The sequence below is a fragment of the Gracilinanus agilis genome, chromosome 3 (genome assembly GCF_016433145.1).
Source record: "Gracilinanus agilis isolate LMUSP501 chromosome 3, AgileGrace, whole genome shotgun sequence".
NCBI classification, from domain to species: Eukaryota; Metazoa; Chordata; class Mammalia; order Didelphimorphia; family Didelphidae; genus Gracilinanus; species Gracilinanus agilis.
In genome coordinates, this window is record NC_058132.1 from 527,736,321 (window position 1) to 527,762,731 (window position 26,411).

General features: G+C 35.4%; 1 protein-coding gene across 3 annotated transcripts in view; it reads right to left on the reverse strand.

The window, feature by feature from the left end:
* Positions 1 to 14,062: 14,062 nt before the first annotated feature.
* Positions 14,063 to 26,411, reverse strand: part of RAP2A (RAP2A, member of RAS oncogene family) — a 42,560-nt gene continuing 30,211 nt past the window's right edge. For all 3 annotated transcript variants that reach the window (XM_044670559.1, XM_044670558.1, XM_044670557.1), the window contains one exon: positions 14,063 to 14,300. In XM_044670559.1, coding sequence (XP_044526494.1) covers positions 14,063 to 14,300 — 238 coding nt within the window. The remainder of the gene's footprint in view (positions 14,301 to 26,411) is intronic.

The window sequence follows — 26,411 nt, forward strand, 5'->3', positions numbered from 1 at the left end:
TGGTGCTGAGAAATATACATATTCTTTTACAATCCCATTTAGAAGTTGCCATAAATCTTTTAGTTCTAGTGTCTCCAGCAATTTGTTCAATTCTGTATTTTCCTTTTTGTTGAGTTATCCAAAGTGGAGAGAAAAATGTTGAAATTTCTTGTCACAATTGTGTTGCTATCCATATATTCTTATAGCTCAGTTACTAGTTCCTTTATAAATTTGGATGCTAAGTCATTTGGAGCACAGAAGATTATTACTAATATTGATTGGTTTGTCACCATAATATAGCTTCCTTGTTTGTCCCTTTTTATTTTTTCTTGAATGGTTTTTGGTTGTTTATGCTTTGTTGAATAGCATGATTGCAACTTCTGTTTATTTTTCATTCACTTGATACATAGTATATATTTTTTTCCCTTTACCCTCAGTTTTATTCCATGTATGTGTTTGTTTTTTAAATGTGTTTCTTGTAAGCAACAGACTGTAGGGTTTTGTTTTTTTATACAATCTGTCACTTTTTTTTATTGGATTGTTTTATATACTCACACTTAAAATTATGAGTTAGGTTTGTATTTACCTTCCTTTATCTCTAGTATTTTTGAGTTGTGGTTCCCCTCTCCGCCCCCACACACACACATTTCTACTATAAACAAAATAGTTTGCCTCTTTAGTTTCTTTAATCTTTTTTTACAGTGGCTGTATTAGTGACTGGCCCTCTTCCTCTTATCTTCTAATCCCCACCTCTCTTTTATTACTCTTTTCCCTTAGGAATTTTGTTTGCTAGTTCCTTTTTCTTTCTAGCCTTTATCTGATTACTTAATTCTTTTTTCACCCTCAGTCATATAGATTTCCCCTTTCTTTCTTCCTCTTTAACTAGACTTATCCATACATTTTTAACATTTCACTTTCTGAACCTCTTCCTAGAGGATTTCTCTCCTTTACTCTCCTTCATTTTTTATACTTTCTTTTCTGTCAATTCTAGTTTCATTCTTTTCATATTCTCAATACTTATTTAATCTCTATTCTCTGAATTCTTCAAAAACCAAAAACTCCCTAGTATTTTATTAGTATCCATTCTGGGCTCTGGCCTCTAAGCAGTTTCTGCTGCAACTACCTTGCCTTGTAGATCTTGTTCATCTATAATTTTATTATTCTGCTTATTTAATAAGAAAAAAGAAAAACATTAAGGCTGGTTTAATTAGTGTTTTCCTAATGAGGTCTGGATTATTTTTAGTTACTTTTTCCTTTAAGATTTAGAATTATATGCCATTCAATGTATACTTCTTTAATATTGATAGCATTTCATTATCAATGGTGTTTTTAGTCATAATGTGATTTCTCTGCTTATCTTTCCTTTTACCTGTCTTTGCTATTATACTATTTGAAATCAAGACTGTAAGTTTTTAAAAAATTCAAGTGAAAGCATAATAGGTTTAATCTCAGATTTTCACTTTGAATCTGTATGTGGTCCTGTGATTTAGATGCATTTCTTATAAGCAGTAAATTATTGAGTAGAATAACATATTTTTCTTATTATTTTTCTGGAGAAGCAAAAGATAATTAAAAAAAATAATTACTGCCATATTTTCATTAGACCTACTACTTGATTTCTTTTAGTTCCCAAACATATGACCAAGAATTATTCTCCCATTATGTTGGTTTCTCTCCTAGTGGTTGAGTTCTATTTTATTTTCTTTTTTTAAAAATTTAATTTTTTTCATTTTGTCTCACATTTGAAGAAAACCAAAATCTCTGTAACAAATATGCATAGTCAAGGAAAAGAAATTCCCCCATTGGTCATGTACAAACTATAACATCTCCATTTACACTACAGCATGAGCCTATCACATATGTCAGGAGGTGGATAGCATGTTTCTCCATCATCAATAGTCCTCTGGAATCACAGTTGATTATTGCATTGAGCAGAGTTCTGAAATTCTTCAGTCATTTGTATTTCTAGCATTGTTGTTATTGTAATAAATTGTTCCCTTAGTTCTTCTCACTTCGCTCTGCATCAATTCACACAAGTTTTCTTACGTTTCTCTGAAATTGTTCCTTTTTCATTTCTTAACCCAGAAGCTAAGGTTTTGGTTTTATCCAAATATGAAACAACACTATTTGTTTGCTTCTGTATGTTGTGTATCTAATTTGTCCCACTGATTAACCATTCTCCTTAACCAAAACCAAATAGTCTTGATATTTGAGATCTGGTACTGCTAAGTCCCTTTCTCCCCATTTATTTTGATCATTTACCTTTAAATTCTTGATCTTATGGTGCTCTGGTTTAATTTTATTATTTTTTTCCTAGTTTTATAAACTAATTCATCGGTATGGCACTGAATAATTATTTCAAATAACTTTAGTTGACTTTCTAAGGTTCTGTAAATGCAGGAAAGAATAATTTTGTTCCTCTTTGCCTCTGTTTATCTTCAATTTCATTGTTATTTCATTGTTTATTGTCATAGTTAGCTTTTCTAAACAGTATCAAAGAGTAAAAGAGATAACAGACAGCCTTGCTTTTTACCTCTGATCTTATTTGAATAGTGGTCAGTTTATTCCCATTCATATAATGCTGGCTTTTGATTTTGGATAGATATTACTTATATTAAGATCCATTTTCCCTATATTTTCTAGTATTGCTTTTTTTTTATCAGAAGCAGGTGATATCTATTGTCAAAAACTGGTCCTGCATCTATTAATACTTTATATTCATATGTCTGAAAAACTATATAGCATATGAATGTAATGAAATATGATTTAATAACCAGTTCCAAGGAAGAAGTGTTTGAGATCAAATCTGAACTCAGGTCCTCCTATCTCCAGGCCCGGCTCCTAATCCACTGAGCCACTTGGCTGCCACTGAAATATTATTTCACAATAAGAAACAACAAAGATGTGGAGATGAGAGAAACATGATATTTATATGAACTTGTAGGAAGCAAAACAAGCTCAACCAGGAGACCAAAAATTCAATGCAAATGAAAAAACATTCTAAGCAAATCAGACTCTGAGTAATTAAAAAAAAACAGTGAAAACTCTACAAAGTGTCTTTCTGCATTTTAAATTTGAGATCTCTTGATAGAAAAAAAAAGTCAAAAGGCACATTTATAATTGTCCTTGAGATTCTTGACTTTGTTTTTCCAGATGAATTTCATTATTATTTCTTTCCAGGCCTATAAAGTATCCTTTTTGAAGCTCAATATAAATATTTTCCTGGTCTACTATCTGTCTTCTATCTTTATTAATTTTGTTAATATAAATTAAGAAATTATTTTCTAAAATAAAAAGTTTGTCATTTTATTTCTTAAATTCCTATTTAGTTAAAAATTCTCCCCGAAGGCATAGTTATAAAAGGAACGTGATCTTATTCTCTTAACGTTTTGAGTTTATTGTGGTAAAGTATATAAAGTGTCAGTTCAGACTTAATTTCTCACAAGTAAATCCCTTTCCAGTTTTTCTAGCAGTCAGTTCTTTGCAAAAGGAGTCTTTCCCTTTTGGTAGTTTATCTTCATAATTTTATCAACTATTGGGCAACTTTTTTCTATTACTTTCTGGTTCTTTATTTCCTTCCAATGATCTCTTTTTCTGTAATACTGACCAATACCATGATGCCTTACATCACTACTAGTTTTTAACATAGTTTGAAGTAGGGTAATGCCAAGCCCTATTCAATGTACTCTTTGCCATTGTTTTTCTTGAGATACTAGACCTTTTATTTTTCCAAGTAAATTTTTTTTATCATTTTATCTAGCTTGAGCAAGTATCCACTCAGGAATTGACTGAAATACTGCTAAATCTCCAAATTAAAATGGATAGCATTATAATTTTTATTATTTTGGTGTGTCCCAGCCATCAACAGTAAATATCTATTTGCCTCCCTTTACTTTTTTAGAGTATTATGTAGTTGTAGTCATATAAATCTTGCATTTCACATATATATGTATATATTTGAACCAAGGTCCACCCATCTCCCTATTTTTAATTTAATAGATTTATTAATTATATTATATATTAATTATAAATTAAAAATATTTTTAAATATTTATATTTTATGCATTTTTAGACATTTTGAATGGAATCTTATAATTATGCTTTCTTCTTGGTTTCTGTTGGCAATGTATAGAAATGTATAATAGATTGATCTATGTGGATTTATTTTGCAACCTTACTGAAGTTATCCATAAATATTAATATAGTATTTTTGCTGATTTTCTGGTATCTTCTACACATACTATCATGTCTTCTGCAAATATAAATAAATTTGCAGATATAATATAAAATAATTTGCCTTTGCTGGTGTACTTTAAGACTTTAATTCTGTCCTCATCTTATTGTTATAACTAGCATTTTTAGAACAATGTCAAATAATAGTGGGGAAAGGTGTTTTAAATAGTGCTTTAACTGTTTGTATTAAAGAAGCAACAAATGTTTTTCTATTGTAAACAATGCTAGCTTTTGGCTTTAAATAAATGTTTTTACAAAAGAGTTGGGAGTGGGTCCCCTAAGAGAGGTGTCAAACATACCAGCTGCGTGGAGGTCTTGAACCAGATAAAAAAGTAAAAAAAAAAAAAATGCAATAAAATATGGATAACATTATATTCTATAACTGGATCCTTTTGTATGGATTACTGGCCCCTTTTGAGAAGCTTTGGCACTTGAGTTTGAGCCATCCTTTTCTTATCCTCTATATTGAGCGTCTACACTACAGAGACCTTCTTTATTATATTAAGTGATTAACTAGTGCTACTCTTCTGTTCTACCTTTTCCTAATCTTATTCTGTTTTCACATTCCTCCAAAATAATCCCTCATTCATTCTTTTTAAGGCTCTGGGCTGGTCTGATTCATGGGTTTCAATGTCCCCCTTAGGACGCTGCGAAGGGCTTGCTTCTTAACATCAGTGCCAAAAATTGCATTCGCCATCGGAGTCACAGGACTTTCCTGATCTATGGAGAGATGGGGAGGCTGGGCACAGGAACACCACAGGACCACAGGGGAGGATGTAAGCTTTTTGAAGGCAGGCAATCTCATTCTTATATGGGTATCCCCAGTACAATCTGACAGAGTAAACAAAAAAGCTTGTGATTGAATGAAGTTATTGTTACCATCTTGAGATTTTTCTCTTTGCTCTTTTAGGTCTTAGTATTTATCCATTGTATTGGAGCCTTAAGGAAAAACAAGCAAAACCCCAAAACTTATTCTCTTTTCATTGTTAATTTTCCAGTAAGCATTTCTTCCTTTTCTATCAGCTTTTGGTTGTTTTCTTTTGTTGGATGCATTGGTCACTGTTTAAGAGGTGGTAGAGGGGAGATGGGAGTTAGGCATGACCACTCATTTAGTCACCTTGCCAGGACTCTATTTATAATAAATGTCAAATAGTTCTGGCTCTAAGTATATTAAATACAGGTTGACTCATCATTGGTCCTAATTATTTAAAGAATGACAATGCCAGAAGGGATCTCCATGGGTCATTAATCCTACCTGCTCACATCCAAGGATCCCTTCTACGTCATCTGTGGCATCCCTTGCCCCTTTTGCACTTGATTCTGTCTCTGCCACCTATTACGTGTCTGCCCTTGTGCCAGACCTTTTTGCACCTCAGTTTCCTCATCTGTAAAATGAAGGGGTTGGACAAGATGTCTTGTATGATCTCGCCCAGCCCTAAACCTATGATCCCATTAATGAGGTTCCCCTCTGGAGGCATTCTATTTCTTTTCTGGATGGTTTTCTAATTGTTAGGAAGTTTCTCATTCTGTTAAACCCAAATCTCCCTCTCTTCCACCCACTGCTGCTAGGTCAGATCTCCTAGGGCTAAGCAGAACAAGTCTAATCCCTCTTCAACATGACAGTCCCTCCAGTTTTGTGAAAAGGCTGTCTTGTTCAAGTACTACCCCAGTTCCCCGCTTGGCATAGAGTCACTGGCTCTCAGTGCTTTCTCACAGAATTTTAGTGAAGCCCAATTTCCCCTCACAGAAATCATGTTGCCTTTTCCTCGACATGTTCTGCTTGCTTAAGTGTTCAGTATCCTGTCACCAATTTTACAAGCTTGCTTCATTTTAAAGTGAGTCTCCGTAGCTGCTCGTTCCCAGGTCCTTCTTTTGGACAGAAGCCAAGCTGGCGACGCATCAGCCTTCTGGCCCAGCGGCTATTTGGACACCCATTCAGCGTCCACATCAGCTCGTAGAGGGGGTCACTATGTACTCAGGCATTTTACCTTGCAGCTCATTCCTAATATAATTATATCAGCAGGAAGAAGTGGAGAAAAGACTGTTTTCTGCCCACCCTGCTCTGATCTTCCTCAGAATAAGAGAGGGAAGAAAATTAGCCTTCCATGCCTTACTGAATGCCTTTATATTTGGGGCTAAATGAGGTTTCCCAGGTTTCCCTGAAAGTGGTGCATTCCGTGTTTAGCAGACTAAGTCCTGTCAGGCATTGATTAAGGTTGGTCCACGCAAGCTGGTGCTTCTATAAAGCAGGATAGATGGCTAGACGATGACCAGCCTGAGAGAAAGCACAGAGAAAACACGATGGCCCTTCTGCCAGTGCCTGGTCGTTACTTGCACAGGGGTGGTATATCAATGATTTATTAAACAAATTCAATGTATTCAAAGTGTCTGAGAAAGACACAAAGTTCATGTGGGACACAATTCCTGGGTTCATGGAATGCAGTAATAGATATAAATAGGGCTAATTACAAGACAATAATGTGTTCAAATTGAATTGCTGTAGCAGTATCTTCCACTGAGGAAGTGTGCAGAGCAGAGCAGCTGAGGGGCTCAGTGGATAGAGTACCAGGCCTAGGGACAGGATTCTTGGGTTCAAATTTGACCTCAGACACTTCCTAGCTGGGTGACCCTGGCGAAGTCACTTAGCCCAGCTGCCTACCCCTTACTGCTCTTTTGCCTTAGAATTGACACTTGTATTGATTTTAAGACAGAAGGTAAAAGTTGTTTTTTAAAAAAGGCATTTGCCAAAGACCATCATGATGCACCTAGAGGGAGAATAACATTAGGTGGACTGGATAATGGTAATTTTATGGATTCACAGACTATTGAAATGAAAAAAAGTGCAAAGCAAACATGTCAACTTGAAGATCTCTAAAGGCAAACAACTTGACTTTTATATTTGGCTTTAATGGAACCACTGATGTTGTTGACATGCTATGAACACAGTAAATATTGCATATGGAGTCGGGAGGGCTTAAGTTCAAGTTCTGCCCCATTCATTAACTGAGTGATCCTGGGAAGGGCCCTGAACCTAGTTAGCTTCAGTTTCTTCATCTGTAAAACGGGGATAATAGTAACATCTATCTCATAGGGTGGCTCTTGGGATCAAATGATATAGCACATGTAAAGTGCTTTGCAAATTTTAAGCACTTTCTAAATGCTATTTCTATTATTATTAAATTTTTAAGCACTTTCTAAATGCTATTTTATTAGTAAATGAAGTACTTTCTAAATGCTATTTTATTAGTAAATCTTTAAACACTTTCTAAATGCTATTCTTCTTATTATTATCAGGATATAAGATATTACTGTTATAAAATTTGTAGATGACATAAAAGAAGGGAGATGGCTACATTACCAAGCAAAAGAAATCAAGATTCAAAAGGATTTAACAGATTCCAACAGTAGACCAAAACTAGCAAGAAAACATTTAATAGGCCCAAATGTAGTCATGCACTTAGGCTAACAAAATCATCTGCTGTATAAAAAGATGGATGGGTCTGGCTTAACAGCAATTTATTTAAAAGATAAAGGGGATTTTGTAACATTTCAACTCTAAAAACCTTTTTTTCAGGCTACACTAAGAAATTATTCAGATCAAAGGAGCTTCAATAATACTGTGTGACTAGAAAAAACCTGGAACTGGTAATCTGTTTAGAGGACTAAATTTTAAGATGGACATTGACAATCAATAAGCATTTATGTATAAGGAATAAAAGACAGTGTATACACAACAAATTGAAGTATATATAATGGCAGTGCAACCATGATGGTGAAAGGGATAGAAACTAAGTTACATGAGGAACTTGAAGGAACTAGGTACAGAAACCTCCAAATGAGCAGCAAGGGAGAAGATAATCGTCTTCAAATGTCTGAGGGGCTCTTATATGGAAATATGGGTTGCTTATTTTGTAGAGTCCTTGGAAGGCTGACTAAGGCCAAATGTGGAAATTACAGGAAAGCATATTTCCATTTTGCATATAGAAATACATTCACGATTATAGCTGTTGAAAAACAAAATGTACTGCTTTGTTGGGTGGTGAGCTCCTCATGAATAAGAGTGTTTGGGTCAGGAGAACGTAAACTTCCTGAAGGCAGCCCCTTTTTTATTTTTGTCTTTGAATCTCCACAATCATCTAGCATAACACCTGAAACATAATAGACAGCTGAACTTAACTGAAACTAGGAATGAATGACCAGCTATCAAAGAGGTTGTAATGGAGATTTGTATATTGGGTGTAAAGTGAAATTAAATGGTCTTGTGGTCTCTTCTAACTTGAAGTCTTTGATTTTCATTTTGATCGATAATTTTCTCTTAACCTCCCTTTCCAATGATAACTACAGCCTAAAACTAGCCTTGGAGCAACACAACATCAAAGAAATATAGTTGTCTGCCTGTGTTTTTGCAAAGCACCTGGACCTATGAGCCTCATATACTGAAACCAAGGCAGACAGTATTTATGATAGCATGATGGGAGTAGCATTAAATTAAGTCAGTTTTTCACCCAACCACCCACATTTCCTAAGGCTGTGGTATCAATAAACAGCAATAATTCTCAATATTATTTCTTGACACTTACTAGCCTGTCTTGTCCAAATGCCTTGGAAATTGAACAAACAGGGCATCAAAGGCAAGATTTAGGCCAAAAGAAAAATGTTGAAGGGGAGAATTCAAAGGAAATTTCCCTTAACTAAAATGAGAACCTGTAATATGAACAAATCTAAGAGTAACATACCACCATCTACTAAAGGTGGAAAAGTGATGCTACTTATTCCAGGGGAGAAAAAAAAAACAACTTATATGTGGGTTCTTTGAAGTATTTAGTGAAGATTGCTTAGGAGAAAGAAGGAAAACAGCCTGTGGAAGAAAAAAAAAACAAAAAAGGCTATTACTAGATTTCCAGAGTTTCACACAGTGGGTGTGAAATAGCAACTTTCTTAAGTTATGTTGTAGGTTTTATATTGAAAAGAAAAGTCCCTAAATACTTTTTGTGTGCCAGACACTGGGACTACAAACAGAAGAGTTTAAAATTACATTGGAATGATTCATCTGATCAATACTTTTTGAGCCTGCTTGGAGAGCAAGGCATTGTTCTTTGTTAAAGTTTGTATGCCAATCTCATTATGAAATTTTTTTTCTTTAAACAAGCTAAGTAGAATTACCAATTTACTCCTTTCTCCCTTGTCCCCCAAGAGAAGGGTCTATGTTAACTTATTACTTTGCTTCACAAGTCTTGGGGGTCAGCTGAAGTTCATTCTGATCTGACCCTAAATTGAATGAGTCGCCTCCTCCTGGTCCTTCAGCTACTATTTTCTCCTGTAGTTGCTTCCCCGTGCCTCCAAATTTTACCAGAATATACTGAACAATACATCCTAGGATGAGGTACTTGCAAATTGGATAAGTTCCAAAGCAACATTTTTTTAGTCTCAAAACCTTCTATTCAACATAGTTTAACAAGATCATATTTAAGTATTTTAAACACTTTGAAAAAGAATATGAAGCTAGCCAACTTTAAAAGTTAAATTGAATGTCGTTTTAAGATAGATATATATATATATATACAGTTGCATTTACTTGAAATAGTCTAACATTTTTCTACAGTACCTCTGTTATATCCTTGTAATTATTCTCTTATGCACTAAGACAATGAAACTACTAAAGCAGTGGAATGTTGCCAAGGGCTTTCAACATAGTCCAATGGCAACATAACCAAAAGGCACAGTTTAAATTGGGTTTACAGAATGAATGAGCTAGTTATCAGTGTCTAGAGCAGCTGAAGGCTGGATACAATTAACAGCATTTGTCAACATTCACAGAATCCTCTATAGAACAAGAAGTCCCTACAGAGGACCAGCCTCCAGCTTCTGGCACCTTAAGATGCACATGACCTGGAAACAAAAAGCCAGGCTGAAGCCCATCACCAGGGAGCACAATGGTGCATTTTAGTGATATTGGCATGACTATAATGCAACCTCTAATCAATGTCAATTATCTAGAACAATCCTGTTAGCATGAGCATCATGACTGTTCAAACTATCATTGCTAGGATATATAATCAGGTTTCTTTGAAACACTGGCATTATCCAGTTCAGAACCTCAAAAACCATCACAATTTTAGGGATGTAGACCTGAGAAAACGTGGTTCGTTATCTTTCTAAATCTAGAGTTAAAGTATGTCAGATACTGTTTGAACATATATCCAGTATTAAGCACAAGCACTTATACTTGGGGCAGATTTATTGTTTAGAAATGTAATAATTTCTTCATGGAAGTAAAATTTATTATACATGGAATAACTGCACAGATCATGCAAGTTCATTTTGGATACTGATAGTACAAAGAAATCCAGAGGAAGTTTCATTAAATAAATTTATTTGTTAAAATAATTTAACTCCAAATACAACTGTTGGATTTGCATTGAGTTCTATGTACAATTCTTGTTTTATCCCAAACAGCGAGTTTTAACAACTGACATTGTTACAAAACAATAAACTGTTGTTCAATTTTAAATGGTCAGTTGTATTAGAGCTCAACAATTAACTGTGAACTATATTTAATTAATCTCTGGGAAACCCCAAATCAATAATGTTAAGTCTGTTTCCAAAACCCACTGCAGTCACTCTTGAAACCCTGATCGAGATTTAACATATGCACAATGACACAGATAAACAGAAAAGAAAAACTCCCGTCATCTTTAACATTTGATTGGTTGGGGAGGTTCACAATTAATGCCTAACCAGTGTTAAGACAGGACACTGATCAGAACAAAATAATAATAACAATAATAAAAATCCACATACATACACACATGCACACATATTCTCACGTACATACTCTGAAAAAACAAATGGCAGACATCTTTAGGCAACATTCTTTACACCGGAGAGAAGATACCAGTAGTTTTCTCATAGATAAGTGATGGCAACTGTGGTACTACTAGTCAGAAAAGCTAATTTCTAATTGTACAAACCGAAGGATAAAGTGATCAAAGCACCTTTCAAATGTTTAAGAAAGACTTTTGTGAATACTTTTGATCAGATGCTGGCTTGTTTTGCACAGGCTGAGCAAAAACGAAAGGCAACAGTTACCATCACTTTTACAGCTTACAAGAATTAAAATTGCAACATTAAAAGGAAAAAATCAGTAAAACTTAAAAAAAAATGCTGCTTTTGTAGAAAAGTACAAAACCCTACAAGAACAGCTAAAGTAAAAGTGGGTCTTTGGATCAAACCATAATATTTTTAAGGCATGTTAGAAAAATTTCCACTGACAATAATTGCTAGTCTGATCAGGGTACAAAATAGAGTGAGTCAAGGTTACTAACCTTCACAGAAAGAGGTGGCCCCTTAAGGTTCATCTTCCTGTTTTCAAACTTTTTGCCAACATCTCACCAAATGTAATATCATTCAATCAAGCCAAAGTATGTTCTCACCAGATGATATATCAAAAGAGCATCAGAATTTGAGAACTACAAGACAGAGAGCACAATAGCATTTACATTTTTTTTTGTGACAACGGGTTTTGCTTTGTCACTAACCATGTAGGACTGTGATGACACATGACCAAGTGGCCAATTCACTGATTACTAAGATGTGCACATTAAAAGGCTCATCTGAAAGTTTTTATGTAACAAACAACTACACAATTGAAATTTTGGATCATCTTTTGCTCTCTACATTTTGCAAGACCCCTCGTGCTATTTTTGCCCATTTCTATTGTCTGCATAGCAATCCATGGTATAAGACTGTAGAACCTTTACAAAGTATACATAAATGCATTCCAAACTATCAGTGCTATTCAATTATCTGAATCTGAAAATATGTAAAATAGAGAAATTTTGAAAAGGTACAGGATTTGGAATCTAATTCTCTGTCAGATATTTCTACTGCAAGAGAAAAGTAATATTCTTTGTACCTTCAATTCTCCCGGACACTCGGGTCTTAAAAGTGGATTTAATATAAAGGGCTGAAATTGTATATGAACAAGGTGCTTCAAAACTGAGAATGATGGAAACTACATGAAAGAAAGCAACTCATGACTAAAAATTCAGAAAGACCAATAAATTAGGTATTGATTTTTACACATGCATCCATTGGGAATAGTCTGATCAGAACTTTTTTTTTTCTGCAGAATTTCTGCCAGTTACTGAACACTCTGCTATAAATCAATTACATAACAATGGAAGTTTAAAAAGGGGGGGGGGGCTAATGTCTCTCAACTTATGCCAGATTTGGAAGGCAACCAGCCTTCCAAATACATATGCAAACATACAAGCACACATCCTCTCAATTACCTAACAAAAGATAAAGAGTTACTGCATGAGATTGTGACACCAATAAAATGCAGGGTGGCATGTAGACCACAGGCTCAGAGATTTTGCAGTTTTTGAAGGCCAAATTTATCTACTGAGGTCCGACTCAAGATAATCTCTTCAGCATTCAAAACTCTGAAGCTTAAAATTGATAAATCATCTACATTTCATTGTAAAACTCTGAAAAGGTATTTCTGTGCCATTAGTCATGCAAATGGATAAAATACTTCATGGCTATGAAAACTAAAAATGTCAAAGCTTGAGCACCTTTTCAAAACAAAATATTCACTCCCACTCTATTTGCCACTTCAGTAATCAGGGCAAAACTGTTGCAGGAGAACCTTCGTATAGTACATCAGGAAAATTGGAGATAAAAGGTTTTTTATCCCTTACTCATTATTCTATAACTTATATCCTACCTTTAAGCCAGAACTGTTTCACATGGTCATTCAATTTTTTAAAATGTCAACATTAAAGCTCTGAAATAGCAAACTTGATTTTGAAAGAAAGTTAGCTTGGGATCACACCAAAAACCATAGCCCTTAAAGGCAAAAAGGAATTTGCTGTCTTAACAAACTTAAAAATGCAGAATGTTTGTACTGTCCCATGAGGTTTCTGCAAATGGGAACATCTGGATGCAACATGGCTTCATTTTCCTTACAAGATGGTACTAGTTAATCTACTAAAATGCTCCTTGTTAGTAAGGCTAAGCAATTTCTTTTCATCATAGTTGCTTCCTCCATGTTCAGTAAAGTGATAAAGACATTTCCTGCTTTGTAAACAGAGGTATGTTTGCTTATCTTTTGTCTGAAAAAAACCTGAAGAGATCTTCCATTTTTAGTAGCAAAGCAGATGATTTAACACATTATAAAACCAAACTGCATTTCCCACAACCTGTCAGGATCTCTTCATTTTCAAGGACTGATGCAATGAGTTCCATGTCACAGACTAGGATAAAATATACAACTAACAGCATTGATTTTGCAAACAAATTTTGAAATAATCTGCCAGCCTTGTTAGAGAATGTCTCCCTATAATGCTGTCAGTAGTATGGTTGATCCTGCTTTACTTGACTGAGTTAACTTGGCCAGAAGCACTATAAGTCCTAAAATTCCATATTCATGTATGATTTCTCCCTTTAAGAAACAAAAACAGAACAAATATTTCAATTGTGAATGATCACTGCAGGTCTTCTCATTTCTCCCTCAAGAATATTTCTAATTTATGCAATAGTTGCTATTTTCTGGGACAATGCCAACATAGCTTTCAAATGAGATCACCCTGTAGATTAACTGGCTATGCCAGTGAGTTGCAGGTACAGAAGGGAGACCAAGGATGGTAGTAAAAAATGTCATTACTGAACCTAAATGTATTCAGAGACACTGATTGATAATCACTGCTTAGCTCTGAATAAGAGCTGTAACTTCACTGTAGATTCATTCCACACATCCTTGCAAATTGGGTAGTAAAGCAGTCAGGATTTTACCACCTACAAAAGTTGAGTAAACTGTGTCCAAGATATGTCCATATTTTAAATGCTATTGTATATTACACGCAGAACAGCATGGATCATCTTTGTCTGGCTGAGCAGCATAGTTCATTTGTCTAACAATTTCTGCAAAGAGCTCATCCACCATTGTTTTACTTTTAGCAGATGTCTCCATAAAGGGACAACCCCATTCTTCAGCCAAAGCTCTTCCCTCATTTGATGATACTTCTCTTTCACTTTCCAGGTCCACTTTGTTCCCAACCAAGATCACTGGTACCTTCTCATACCTATGAAGAAACAAATATACACCATGAATTAACAAAAAGTTATAAAGAAAAAACAGATTTTTTTTGTTTGTTTCAAAGTAATCTACTTAACTACAGTTAACAAATTATTTTTTAAAACCAAGTTAAGTTAGGTACTTCCAACACTTTGACTTAATATCTGCAAGTTGCTTTGTAGTAGGTCAATTGTAGGATTTGTGAGATCTCTATTATTTTAATAAAAAGCACTCAGCACTGAAAAATCAAATATCTGTTATACTTCCAATGTACAATAAAACTTCCTAAATTATAGAAATAAATCCCATTATATAATCTCCACTCCAATCTTAATACTCAACTCAAAATAAGAGTTAAATATCTATTAACAATGATTCAAATGTGTTATAAAGATAATTATTTGACTTCAAAAAATATTTACCTAAACTTTGCACCCATTCAGTTATTTTATGATAACCAAATAATTGGTGATTTTTATTAGTTTATCCTCAACTCCCCCTCTAAGTAAACCTATATGGCAATAATAATTTGCTAATTTATTCTTGATAACTACGTTTTGGTCATCTACAGCTGAATGGTATTAGCTATTATACTCTTTTGATAGAAGCTTATTGAAAATTATTACTATTAATATATTGCTCCACCAAAATCCTAGTCCAAATTCTCATTGTGGTATGTATGTGACCCTGGGTTTTCACAGACTATGTCAGCAGAATGTCAATCATAACAGGTTCTATCAAACTGAGTAGAGTCCTACCTAGCAAGCTGAGTTTGGTAGAGGTGACAGACTGTGACCTTTATTCAAGGATCAGCCTAATTTCAGTGATAAGAGGTTCATTAACAAGCAGATTAGCTATTTGGTGGAATAGTAATGTCATTCTTCTTTTTCCAATCAGTCACTAAATATTCATTAAGTGACTTGTGCCAGACCCTATGCTAAGTACTGGGGATATAAAAAGAGGCAAAAGACAGTTTCAGCCCTCAAAGAGCTTATAGTCCAATAAAGTCCTGCCTTCTGCAAGGAGTCTTTCCTACACCCTCCAGCTAGTTTCATTCCTCAGAGACTAGCTATTTACTTTAACTGAGACTATTTACTTTAACATTATTATGTAATTTATTTGATGGCTCTAAGATCTTACCAATTCCATACTGCACTGAAATAGGAGTTAAGAAGACCTGAGTTCAAATGCTTTCTACCTATATGACCCTGGACAAGTCATTAACTCCTTTGAGCCTCATCTTCCTCATCTGCAAAATTATGGAGGGGGGAATTGTGCCCTTGCAGCCTATGATCCTGATTGTTCTGTAAATGCAGATAACCCATCCACACCTTTGGAGAAGCAACAATTCTGAAAGTTGTAAGGGCCCCCAATAAGTCACTGAAACCAGGGTATATATGAACTATAATTTTCTCCACATCAAGTGGTATTACAATCTTTGCTGGAAGACCTATCACGGTGAGGAAGAACCTAGAACCTTTCCCCAAAGCTTCTCATTTTGGGATAATATAACTTTTCCCCATTACTCTTAGTCTTACTCTCTGAGAGCTAGAATAATAAGTTCTACCGGGCAGCCCTTTGATACCTGAAGACAACTATCATGTTGCTCCTAAGTCTTCTTTTCTCCAGGTTAAACATGCCCAATTCCTATAATTGATCTTTGTATGCTGTGAACTTGATGTTCTTTACCATCCTGGAGAAGCCTGACAGCATAGAACAAAGATGAATGTGGAGCCAAAAAGATGTGTATTCAAACTGTATCTCACATATTGAGGAGTAATGGCATCCTGGGCATGTCACTTGATCTCACTAGGTCTCAGTTTCCTTATCTATAAAATGGAAGTGATCACCCCTATTATTTCAGATTGTTGTAAAAATCAAATAAAATAATGTATTTTCAAGGCTTTTGAAAACATTGAGTCACCATGTAAATGTCAGCTATTGATGTCATTATCTCCCTCTGAATACTCTACAACTTACCAATGTTCTATCAAAACACACTATCAGTGGGTATGGATTGACTAGGGTGGAAGAACAGGACCATCATCTCCACAGGCTCAGACACCAGCTCTCTCATCAGATTTCTTAACTGCCAAATAATACTGCTGCCTCACACTAAGCTTGAAGGCTACTAAAACCCCTTGATCTTTTTCTGATGAAGAAATTGCTCTCAAATCGTGATTATTATTACCCTCATTTTGTAGTTGTGAAACTATTTTTTGAACCAAAATTTAAAACTTTACATTTATTTATCCCTGCTGAATTTCATCCTATTAGATTCAGCCCTAATGCTTTAGCCTGTCAAGATCACTTTGGAACCTGATCTGTCATCCTGTATGTTAACTATCCCTCCCAGCTTTATGAGATTTGCACATATGTTTAAGTATGCATTTATCTAAGTCACTGATAAGAGTATAATGGCAAGGAGACAACCATGAAGAGCAGACATCTAAACACTAATGATTACTCTTTGGGTTTGGCCAAAGAGGGCCAGTGCCATCATACTATTTCAATGTCTAAAACTACACTTCTTCATTTTTCCAATAAGAGTTAACATGAATGGCTCTACTAAATGCACTGCTAACACACACAGAGTATTCGAAGTATTTCTTGCTCTACCAGTATATTTTTGATGATCGCTTCCCTTTTGTAGGTGTTCATTAACTATCCCCTTAATAATATTCTCAAATTTTGCCAGAAACTGAATTGAAGTTCATTGGTTAGCGCTGAACCCATTTTATTCCCTTTTGTGAAAATCACAGTACAAATCATGACCAAAAAGATGGCAGAGTAGTTGCTTGTGGCTACTCAAAAAGTTCAGAAAAAGTAATATATATTATATATTGTATAGCAGATGCAAAGTAACTGAAAGCCTAAGATAATTCAGAAATACCAAACTCAGTGAAAACTCCATGAAATGACAACAGAGAATTTAAATTCTTGGGAAACCATAGGGCTTCCCACACTAATGCCAACTTCAGGAATCAGATGCATTAAGATCAAGCAAACTCAAAGTCTTGTCATTAAGTTAGTTGATGGGAGTTGGGCGATAGGAGAACTCCTGACCAATTCCCCACTCCCACCCACAAGAGGTGAGGGCCTATAAGCATGGAATACTGCATAAATTACCAGGTAAAGTTGATGTGAAGTTGTTTTTGTTGAACTATATTTTTCTTCTCTTAATTTTTTTTTAAAAACATGAGATGATTTATTGAGTAGAAGAAAAGGGAGGATATAAACTAAGATAATGTAAAAAAGAAAAAGAATGATATCAGTAGATGATTTCTTTTTTTTTAACTAGTTCCATGCCGGTTTTGTTCAGGTTCTCAATAGAAGATTCACCAACTCACTGAAAACCTGCAATAACAACCACTTCATCTCCAACTCTTAGAACTTTCTTTGAAACAGCTTAAATGTCAACCTCCCAAAATTTTACCTTTTACTTATTTTGGATATGTTAATGTGGATCTCTTCGATTCCCCACTCCTCCTCTTCATAGCATTATAAATTCCTGAAGGGCAAATACTGTTTTATTTTTCTCTGAAACCACAGAACCTAAAATCATGCCTGGCATATAGCTGATGCTCAAAAAGTGCTCACTGACTGAATGGCTGACTAAAGGTGAGAAAATTTAATTTCAGAGAAGTGAATTGCCCTGTATTATTAAGTGTCTCAGGCAGGATTTAAACCCAGTTCTTCCTTACTTCAAATCCTGCACTCCACCCACTAAACCATATTATCTCAGTATCTAGCTTCTGATTCCTACTGTGAATATTCTTGAAGGTGTTTCTCATGCACAGCTCATTGTGCTAATGATGCACCCTAATTATACCTACCACCTAGCTTTCTTTCTTTTTCTTTTTTTTTTTTAATTTGATAAGCCCTTACCTTCTGTTCTAGAATCAATAGTAAGTATGAGTTCCAAGGCAGAAGAGTGGGAAGGGCTAAGCAACCAGGGTTAAGTGACTTTCCCACACACTGTCACACAGCTAGGAAGTGTGTGAGGCCAGATTTAAACTGAGGTCCTCCGGTCCTTAGTCCTGATACTCTATCCACAGAGACATCTTACTGCCCCTCCATATATCATTCAATTGCCAGCTAGATTACTAAAATATTGATTCAACTAGGAACATGTGACCTTGGACAAGTATCTTCTTGGGCTCAGTTACTTTATCTTTAAAATGAGATGATTTAACTAAATGACCTCTAAGGTCCTTTTCAGCTCTAAGTCTGAGACTATGATTTCTCCCAAATCATTTGAATAAGTGCCATTTCCTTATATTGAGCACTGAGGTAGAATACCAAATTGTCTCCAGGGTAAATAACTATATACATAAACACTTCAACATAATTGTTCACTGAAGTCGTACCTTGGTAGGTTCCAAGTTGGAAAGTCCAAGGAATGGATTTTTTTTGTTATTGTCTTTGTGTTACTGACAATCAATCTAAGTTTAGAGAGGTTCTTCTACTTATCTAAGCAATCTACTAGGTGAAGATGGCATTTTTTTGGCAGTAACTCAATGAAGATCATTTAAGACATGAGAGTACCCATACCAATGAAATCACAGAGCTTCTTTACCAACTTACCCAGAGTAGGTGACAGAGCCAACACTCAAACTCCAGGTATTAAGTGCAAATCCAATGCTAGTTTTATAACATCTTAGCTGCAATCCGCAAGGCAAAAGGGGAAACAAAACTGTGAGGTATGATATTAGTTCTAGATCTGGTAAATTTTTTTGAATGGGTAAATTCACATTAAAAAAAAAGGTAAGAGCAATTTCCTAACTATTCATTTTTAGTTCAGATGCATGCTTTAAAAATTGTTTAACCTAGATGATAAATTTTATAATTTATGAAGACATGGAAAGTAGATTATCAGGACAATATCATCATGAATTCTGATAATTAAAATGCCTGGTACAAAGTGCCACAGAAAAACATCTATCTCCAAAAAATAATATTTATGACATTAACACAAATACTTAAACTACTGTCAATAAAATTTTAAGTAATTGTCTACCTCTGTAAAAAAACCAACACCCATGTTTTTTCTTGAAGTACTAAATCCACTAAATTCAATAAAGGTTAAAAAAGTAAAAATGATCTCACCTACCACAAATTCATTATGCTTTTAATTATGATTACTCCTGGAATAAAAATCGAAGATAAAAATTCATAAAAGCAAAACTTTTGGGAAAAGAATGCATTATACTTCTAATCTGACTAATTAAAAATATTTGGTTCACAAGTTCATTGATAATATTTTTAGACATGTTTGAAAATGAGTAGTATCTAGACAAGAGCAAAAAATGATTAAAAGGTTTGTATTCACTTTTCTTTTTAAATACCTACTACATCAGTGAATATAAGAAGGATATGTGATGTTCTTAGTATGGGGAACTCCCAGTGAAGGAAATGAATCAATTTTTTATAGCTTAGTAGATAGATCCTAGGGATCTACCTGATGCATACAGAAATTATTAAGCAACTTGACCAAAGCCACCTGTTATAAAATGTGAAGGCAAAGGATAGGAACCTACTTCTAACATTCCAGGCTCAGAATTCTTATCTGTTACAACCATGATGCCTCACTCACAAGATACAAAAGTATGTTTACTCCAATTCAACAATTCTATCCAAAAAACTAAATATCTATTGTGTGGGGCTGAGGATGAGATGACAAATCTCTGGACTTAAACATTCTACCAGGAGGCTGTAATACATACAATGTATAATATACATAACATGTGTTTTAGAAAACACTAAAAATGAGAGAGTAGGAACACAAGGAAGGAGGCAGAGCCTAAGCTGAGCAGCAGACTGGCAACAAGGAGTGCATTCTGAGGACAATACAGAATAGCTCAGAAATGGAATGACAACTTCAGAGACAGTAGAGGGATAGTAGGTTAGTTTGTCTGTTACAAAGAGTGAAAGGAAGTCATGTGAAATACCTGGAAAGGGAGACTGAAGCCAAAATGTAGAGAGCTTTAAGTAACAGGCTGAGAAGATGGGGGGGGGGGGGAGTTTATTCTGAAGAAAATAGTGAAATACAGGTTTTTTTAAACAAGGATGTGAGATGGTCAAACTGATAGTATAAGGAGGTTATTTTGGCAGCTATGTGGAAGATGTTTTTGAGAGGGGAGAGTCTGAAAGGAAGAAGATAGACAATAAAGCTAGTACAGTTTAGAGGTAATGAGAAGGGTGCTAGTGGAGAGAAGGGGATGAATGTGAGATTTCAATCTAGAAAACACTCAGTCAATGATTATGTGAGAAAATAATCAGGAATGAAGTTACGATTATGAGTGAATGAGAGAGATGTTTAGAGGAAAGGTAGTTTTGGGGGAAGGAGTTAAGAATTTCCTTTTGCCCAGATTCACTTCAAGATGCTGATGGGGAAGTGGAGGAGTGGCCCTCATGCAGTGAGCTGATGACAATGTGACTGTAATCAGGGGTTAGGGTTATACATGCAGATTTGGGAGTCAACTACATAGAGGTAATAAGTGAGCCCTTGGGAGTTAATAAAACCAGAAGAGAAACTATAAAGAGCTTTGGGGGCACCTCTGATAAAAAGAACAGGAGATGGATGAGGATACATCAAACTAGTCAGAAAAAGAATAGTGAGACAGGTAGGAGGCATCAGCAGTCAGTAATGTCATGAAAGCAAGATTTCAAAGAGTTTAGAAGTGAATGTGAGGAAGTAGAGGCAGCAGGCCTCAAACCTGTCGGTGAGTTAGAAGTATGTTGACCTCAAGACTTTGCTGGTGGAATGGGTGGATGAGGAAAATTTGTTCTAATAGCCTGATGTCAAAGACACCAAGGTTATCTACTGCATCAGGGCCATCACCAGAAGACTTGACTTTTCTCCCACTGAACTTCAATGACTTTCTTCAAAAAGAGAGGGGGGTGGGGGGGCTGATGACTTTGTGCAACTCTGTCTCACTTAAATTCAATTCACAAACAAGACATCACCATGATGTCTTTTTAGGAGAAAGGAAGGACAAACAAGATAATTCTTTATATAAGATTATAGAAAAGTCATACCAGGGGGATGGTAGGATCACCTGAAGGATTTTCAAGGATAAGAGAGCCCTATGTGTGTTTGTAGGAAGTAGAGAATGAGGGAAAAATAAAGATGGGGTCATGACAACACTTTAACCTTTCTAAACAAAGCATCACATTCTGTATTGAGGACAAAGACAGAAGAATCCTGCATTCTAGAATACAATCTAAACAAGGTGAGACATAACATAAAAAATAAAGAATGAGACAGCAGCCACTGATCATACCTAAGATGAATGAGCATATGGAGATTTAATAATGGCATTCTGAATAATAATTAAGCTAAAGAGCAGATTATAGAAAAAACTATGAAACTGAATATTGTGTCATAAGAAAAAATGATAAGAGTATTCAGAAGCATAGAAAAACTCACATGAACTCATGTAGTAAAAAGGTAGAACCAGAAAAACAATACACTTGACAACAATGTAATGTAAAAAAACATAAAAAGAAACTTCATGGCTATGTAAGTATAATTAACCAAGCTTAACTATGAAGAAGAGTTAAGAAGACACACCAATTTTTTTTTTCTTAAAAGGGAGGTGGAGACTAAAGGAATGGAATACTGCTTGTGTAGATAGATTGTCTACTCTTGAACTTTTTTACCCCCTTTTAAAAAAAAAATTCTTTGTTTCAGGGAAGGGCCTGCTGGATAGGGGCTAGAGGGAGGTTTATATTTGGAAATGAATATAATATTTAAAAAGATATATTTATATTAAAAACAAAATAAAATGAAATAGTGAGAAAAAGCAAACAACTGGAAATCAACTAGTTACCCATTAAGTGAGGCATAGCTAAAAACAAATCAAGGTAAATGAATATAATGAAATAGTATTGTGCTTATAAGAACACACTAAGAATTCAATATATGAACTAATAAAATAAAGTAAGCAGAATCAGAAAAACATATAACAACATGTGAAAGGAATAAAATTGAAGACAATGTAATTAGAATGACCAAACGGTATCAAGAGAAAAGTAGAAAAAATAAATCCTTCCTCCTCCCTTGATAGCAGAGGCGGGAAACTACAGTTGTAGAACACATTATATATACTTTCTAACTTGGTCATTGTGTAGAATGGTTTTGCTAACCTGACTTTCTTTCTTTTTTTATTAAGGAAGAGGGAGTATTGTCTTGAAAGTAAAAGTGATGTAAGAATAAGGCATTTAAAAAGTAGTCTGTTCTCTGAAACACATTAAAATTTTTACAAATTGGCATACAGGAGGCATTCTAAGCAAGCACTAAAAGAGAAAGTAAGTTTTAATAGTAAATATAGCATATTCTGAAAAACAGCTTATAGCCATTGGCTGATGCTACTGATCCTTCCTGTAGTGGTCAGACTGATCAATCCTTGGTTTTCGTGATTCACTTGCCTTATATCCTGTTTGTCTAGCCCTTGCTCTTCTGTTTAGAGATGTCACTAGGACAGAAAGTAAGATTTAAAAAGAAAAGTATATGATTAAAGCTTAGTCATCTGGACCAGATGACTTTTTGAAGTTCCTCCACATTTTCAGTCAACCAAAATGAATGTTACAGTCATGCTTATAATGGATTTTAGCAAAAACTATATAGTTTTATCTCCCAAAACCAGAATGTTCCCACTGTTATGCTAAAAATAACTCTGTCTCTCTATTGGTATGCATATGTATACATGTGTGCATGTACATGACACATTTCACGGAAAATCTGACGTGCTTACTTTATTCAATAATACTGAAATCAACTTTATAAAACTGTTGTGTTTTTTGAATGTCTACTTTGTGCAAGGTGTTAACCATGGAGAATACAAAGACATATAAGACACCGTGAATGAAACTCTCCAACAAAATATCTATCACAAAAAAACAGCATATATAAAAAATACTTGCAATAGATTTGATGGGGGGAAAAGGGAGCTTAATTTGTGATTTTTCCATGTAGCAAATTCCCAATGTGGAAACTCTTCCCATGTTGTAGTTGGAAAACCCAACTGTACCTTAGAGTCTTAGAGAATTGCCCTGGGCCCTGAGAGGTTTGGGGATTTAAAAATGGTCACCCAGAATTGGTCCAACTATCTGGAAGGCAATTTGGAACTATGCACAAAGGGTTTTAAAAGAATGCCTACCCTTTGACTCAGTCATACCACTGCTGGGTTTGTACCCCAAAGACATAATAAGGAAAAAGACTTGTACAAAAATATTTATAGCTGTGCTTTTTGTGGTGGCAAATAATTGGAAAATGAGGGGGTGTCCATTGACTGGGGAATGGCTGAACAAATTGTGTATATGTTGGTGATGGAATATTATTGGGCTCAAAGGAATAAAGAACTGGAGGAATTCCATGTGAACTGGAATGACTTCCAGGAATTGATGGAGAGCAAAAGGAGCAAAGCCAGAAGAACATTGTACACAGAGACTGATACACTGCAGCATAATTGAATGCTGAAGAACTTATGAGAAAGAACACTATCCACATTCAGAGGAAGAAATGTGGGAGTATAAATGCATTAGAAAAATACGTGATTGATTACATAGTGCTATGGGGATGTGATTAGCGTTTTGATGTTAAAGGATAACTCTACTGCAAATATGAATAACATGGAAATGGGTTTTGAACAATGATACATGTATAACCCAGTGGAAATGCCTGTCAGCTTTGGGAGGGGCAGGGAGATCATGAATCTTGTAACCATGGAAACATATGCTAAATAATAAAAAGGAAAAAAAAAGGTCACCCAAATGATACATGTCAGAGATAACACTCAGATCCAGGTTCTCATGACTCTACTCCAATTCTATTCATTATAAAGAATTACTTCTTACATGAAACAGGCAATGAGTAAGGAAAAAAAATAAAAGGTGCATATGGTCCCTTGCCTTAAGAGGCTACATTGGATAGAATTTCAAGGCCAGGTATCCTTTAAGTATCTGAAATGCATTTATTATTATAGACAAGACATCTAAATTTGGTGATAGGGCACAAATGAACAAAGTGCTAATTCTTCCTAATAGAGGCACAAGTATCAGTGAAGCAGGGAAATTATGTGTTTACCATTAATGCAAGTATAATCCAGTATCAATATGTAACAAGGACCTGGCCAATGAAGTGTTACTATCAGAGCACGTGTAGCAATGCTCTGTCTGATGCCAGCCCAAGTGGAAGAGGCTTGGAGCCTGCTGAACTGGAATGGAACGGAAGGCCCTGCTGACTGATTTTGGCCCATGGCCAGACACTCCGTAACCAATTCTGGTCTGCTAACCATGTGGTGGGGATAGATGGACTGTTATCTGGCTGCTGGCTGGATCTGGATGCTTTCAAAAGGCACTAACTGGTGAAAACAGGGCTCTTCCTCTCCCTTCATTTGTGGTGATCAAGGGAGGAGGAAAGGACTGCTGGTTATGTCTCTCTTCTTCTTGCTTTCAGATGGAGGCATGGAGAGAGCTACAGCCTTAGAAGTTTCCCAAGGTCTAACAAGTGCCTCAACTTCAGTCGCTGGGGCCAATGACAAGTTTTGTGGAAGGTTGAGCATACAAATGAAGCAGCAGCCATTCCTGAAAAAAGATTTATCTGGCCCAAGCCAGCAATTATAGAAATATGGACTACTCCATCAGCTATGCCACATTTAGAAGTGAACCTGATGGAATGAATGCTTTATAGCAAATGAGATTTAAGTGTGAACTGAATCTTCCAAGGGACCCATTTGGGAAGTGTAATCCTTTCCACACCAGGCCATCAGAAGAAATGCAGTGGACCTTCTATTCTTGATTTACTTTCACAATAAATCTCTTTGTAAAATTTAATGGATATTAATTGGTTAAATGAAAATGGCAGTTCATATTGGGGAGAATACATCAGAGTAGGCTCATACCAATGGCATTAGAGAAAGAGACTGCCAATCCCTCAAAGATACCCTAGATCCCTAACAGAAAAACGTAGACCTGAGAACTCAACTTGCTGGTGTCCATACGTGTCCTGAATATACACAAGAATTAATCTTTGTTCCCAGAGAATAAATGTTCTGAATGATTTTCTTTTTCCTGTTCAAGACTTCAGAATTACCTTGGAGATATATTGGTTCAGTGGAAAAGTGCTGAATTTGGAGTCAGAGAAGCTAGGTTCAAACAGCTTTGCTATCTGCTACTACCTAAGTAACCCCAAGAAAATAATTTAGTCTCTCTGGGCCTCAATATTACCAACTGTAAAATGAGGCTGGACTAGACAAACTCAAAGATCACTTCCAGGTTTAATTCAATGATCAATGTAAAGTATTTAATACATGAAAACTAGAAAACATTTAGCCAAATTCCTATAGAAAAAGGGTATCATGAATGCCAGACTTCTTGGACATATTTTTTACTTCCAATGTCTACGCTTTCTCTCTTATTTTTTTTTTCTCCTTAATTCCTTTGAACCTGCTCTGTTCTCAAACATCCAACTAGCAATTGTTCAATCAAGGGTCTGAATGACACTTTAAATTCCATGTCCCCACTTGTCTTCTTATTAACCTTGACATCTCCGCAGCTTTAAGAAGCTACTTTTACTATCTACTATATATTCTTCCCTTCCTTGGTTTTTAAGACATCACACTAATTTAATCAAAAAATTCTAAGATGGATCTGAGCAGCCACCTAGCTAAACTCATATGAAAAGAAATCTCCAAAATAACACACTTGAACAAATGGTCATCCAGCCAGCATCTGAAAATTTGAGCCCCGGAAGGGATCTCAGGAACCATCTAGTCTAAAGGTACCCAGAAAGGAATCCCAATTACAATATAATTAATAATCATCTGACCTCTGCTTCAAGACTTTTCTTGAGGAACTTATTACCCTCCCAAGAGAGCCCATCTTTTTACTATAATCAAATTCCATGTTGAGGAAAAACAATGTTTTATCAATCTGGTGCCAGAAGTCACTCAAATAATTAGAAGCCACTAACTTCTTTTTTGTTCAGTCAAGTACCAAGTGTTTAGAGAACACATGTAAAAAGCTCAGTACTATGGGAAAACAACAAAACAACCTAAGTTAGGAGAACCTGATCTCTAGACACTGAAAGATCACTTATTTTATAGTCAAAGGG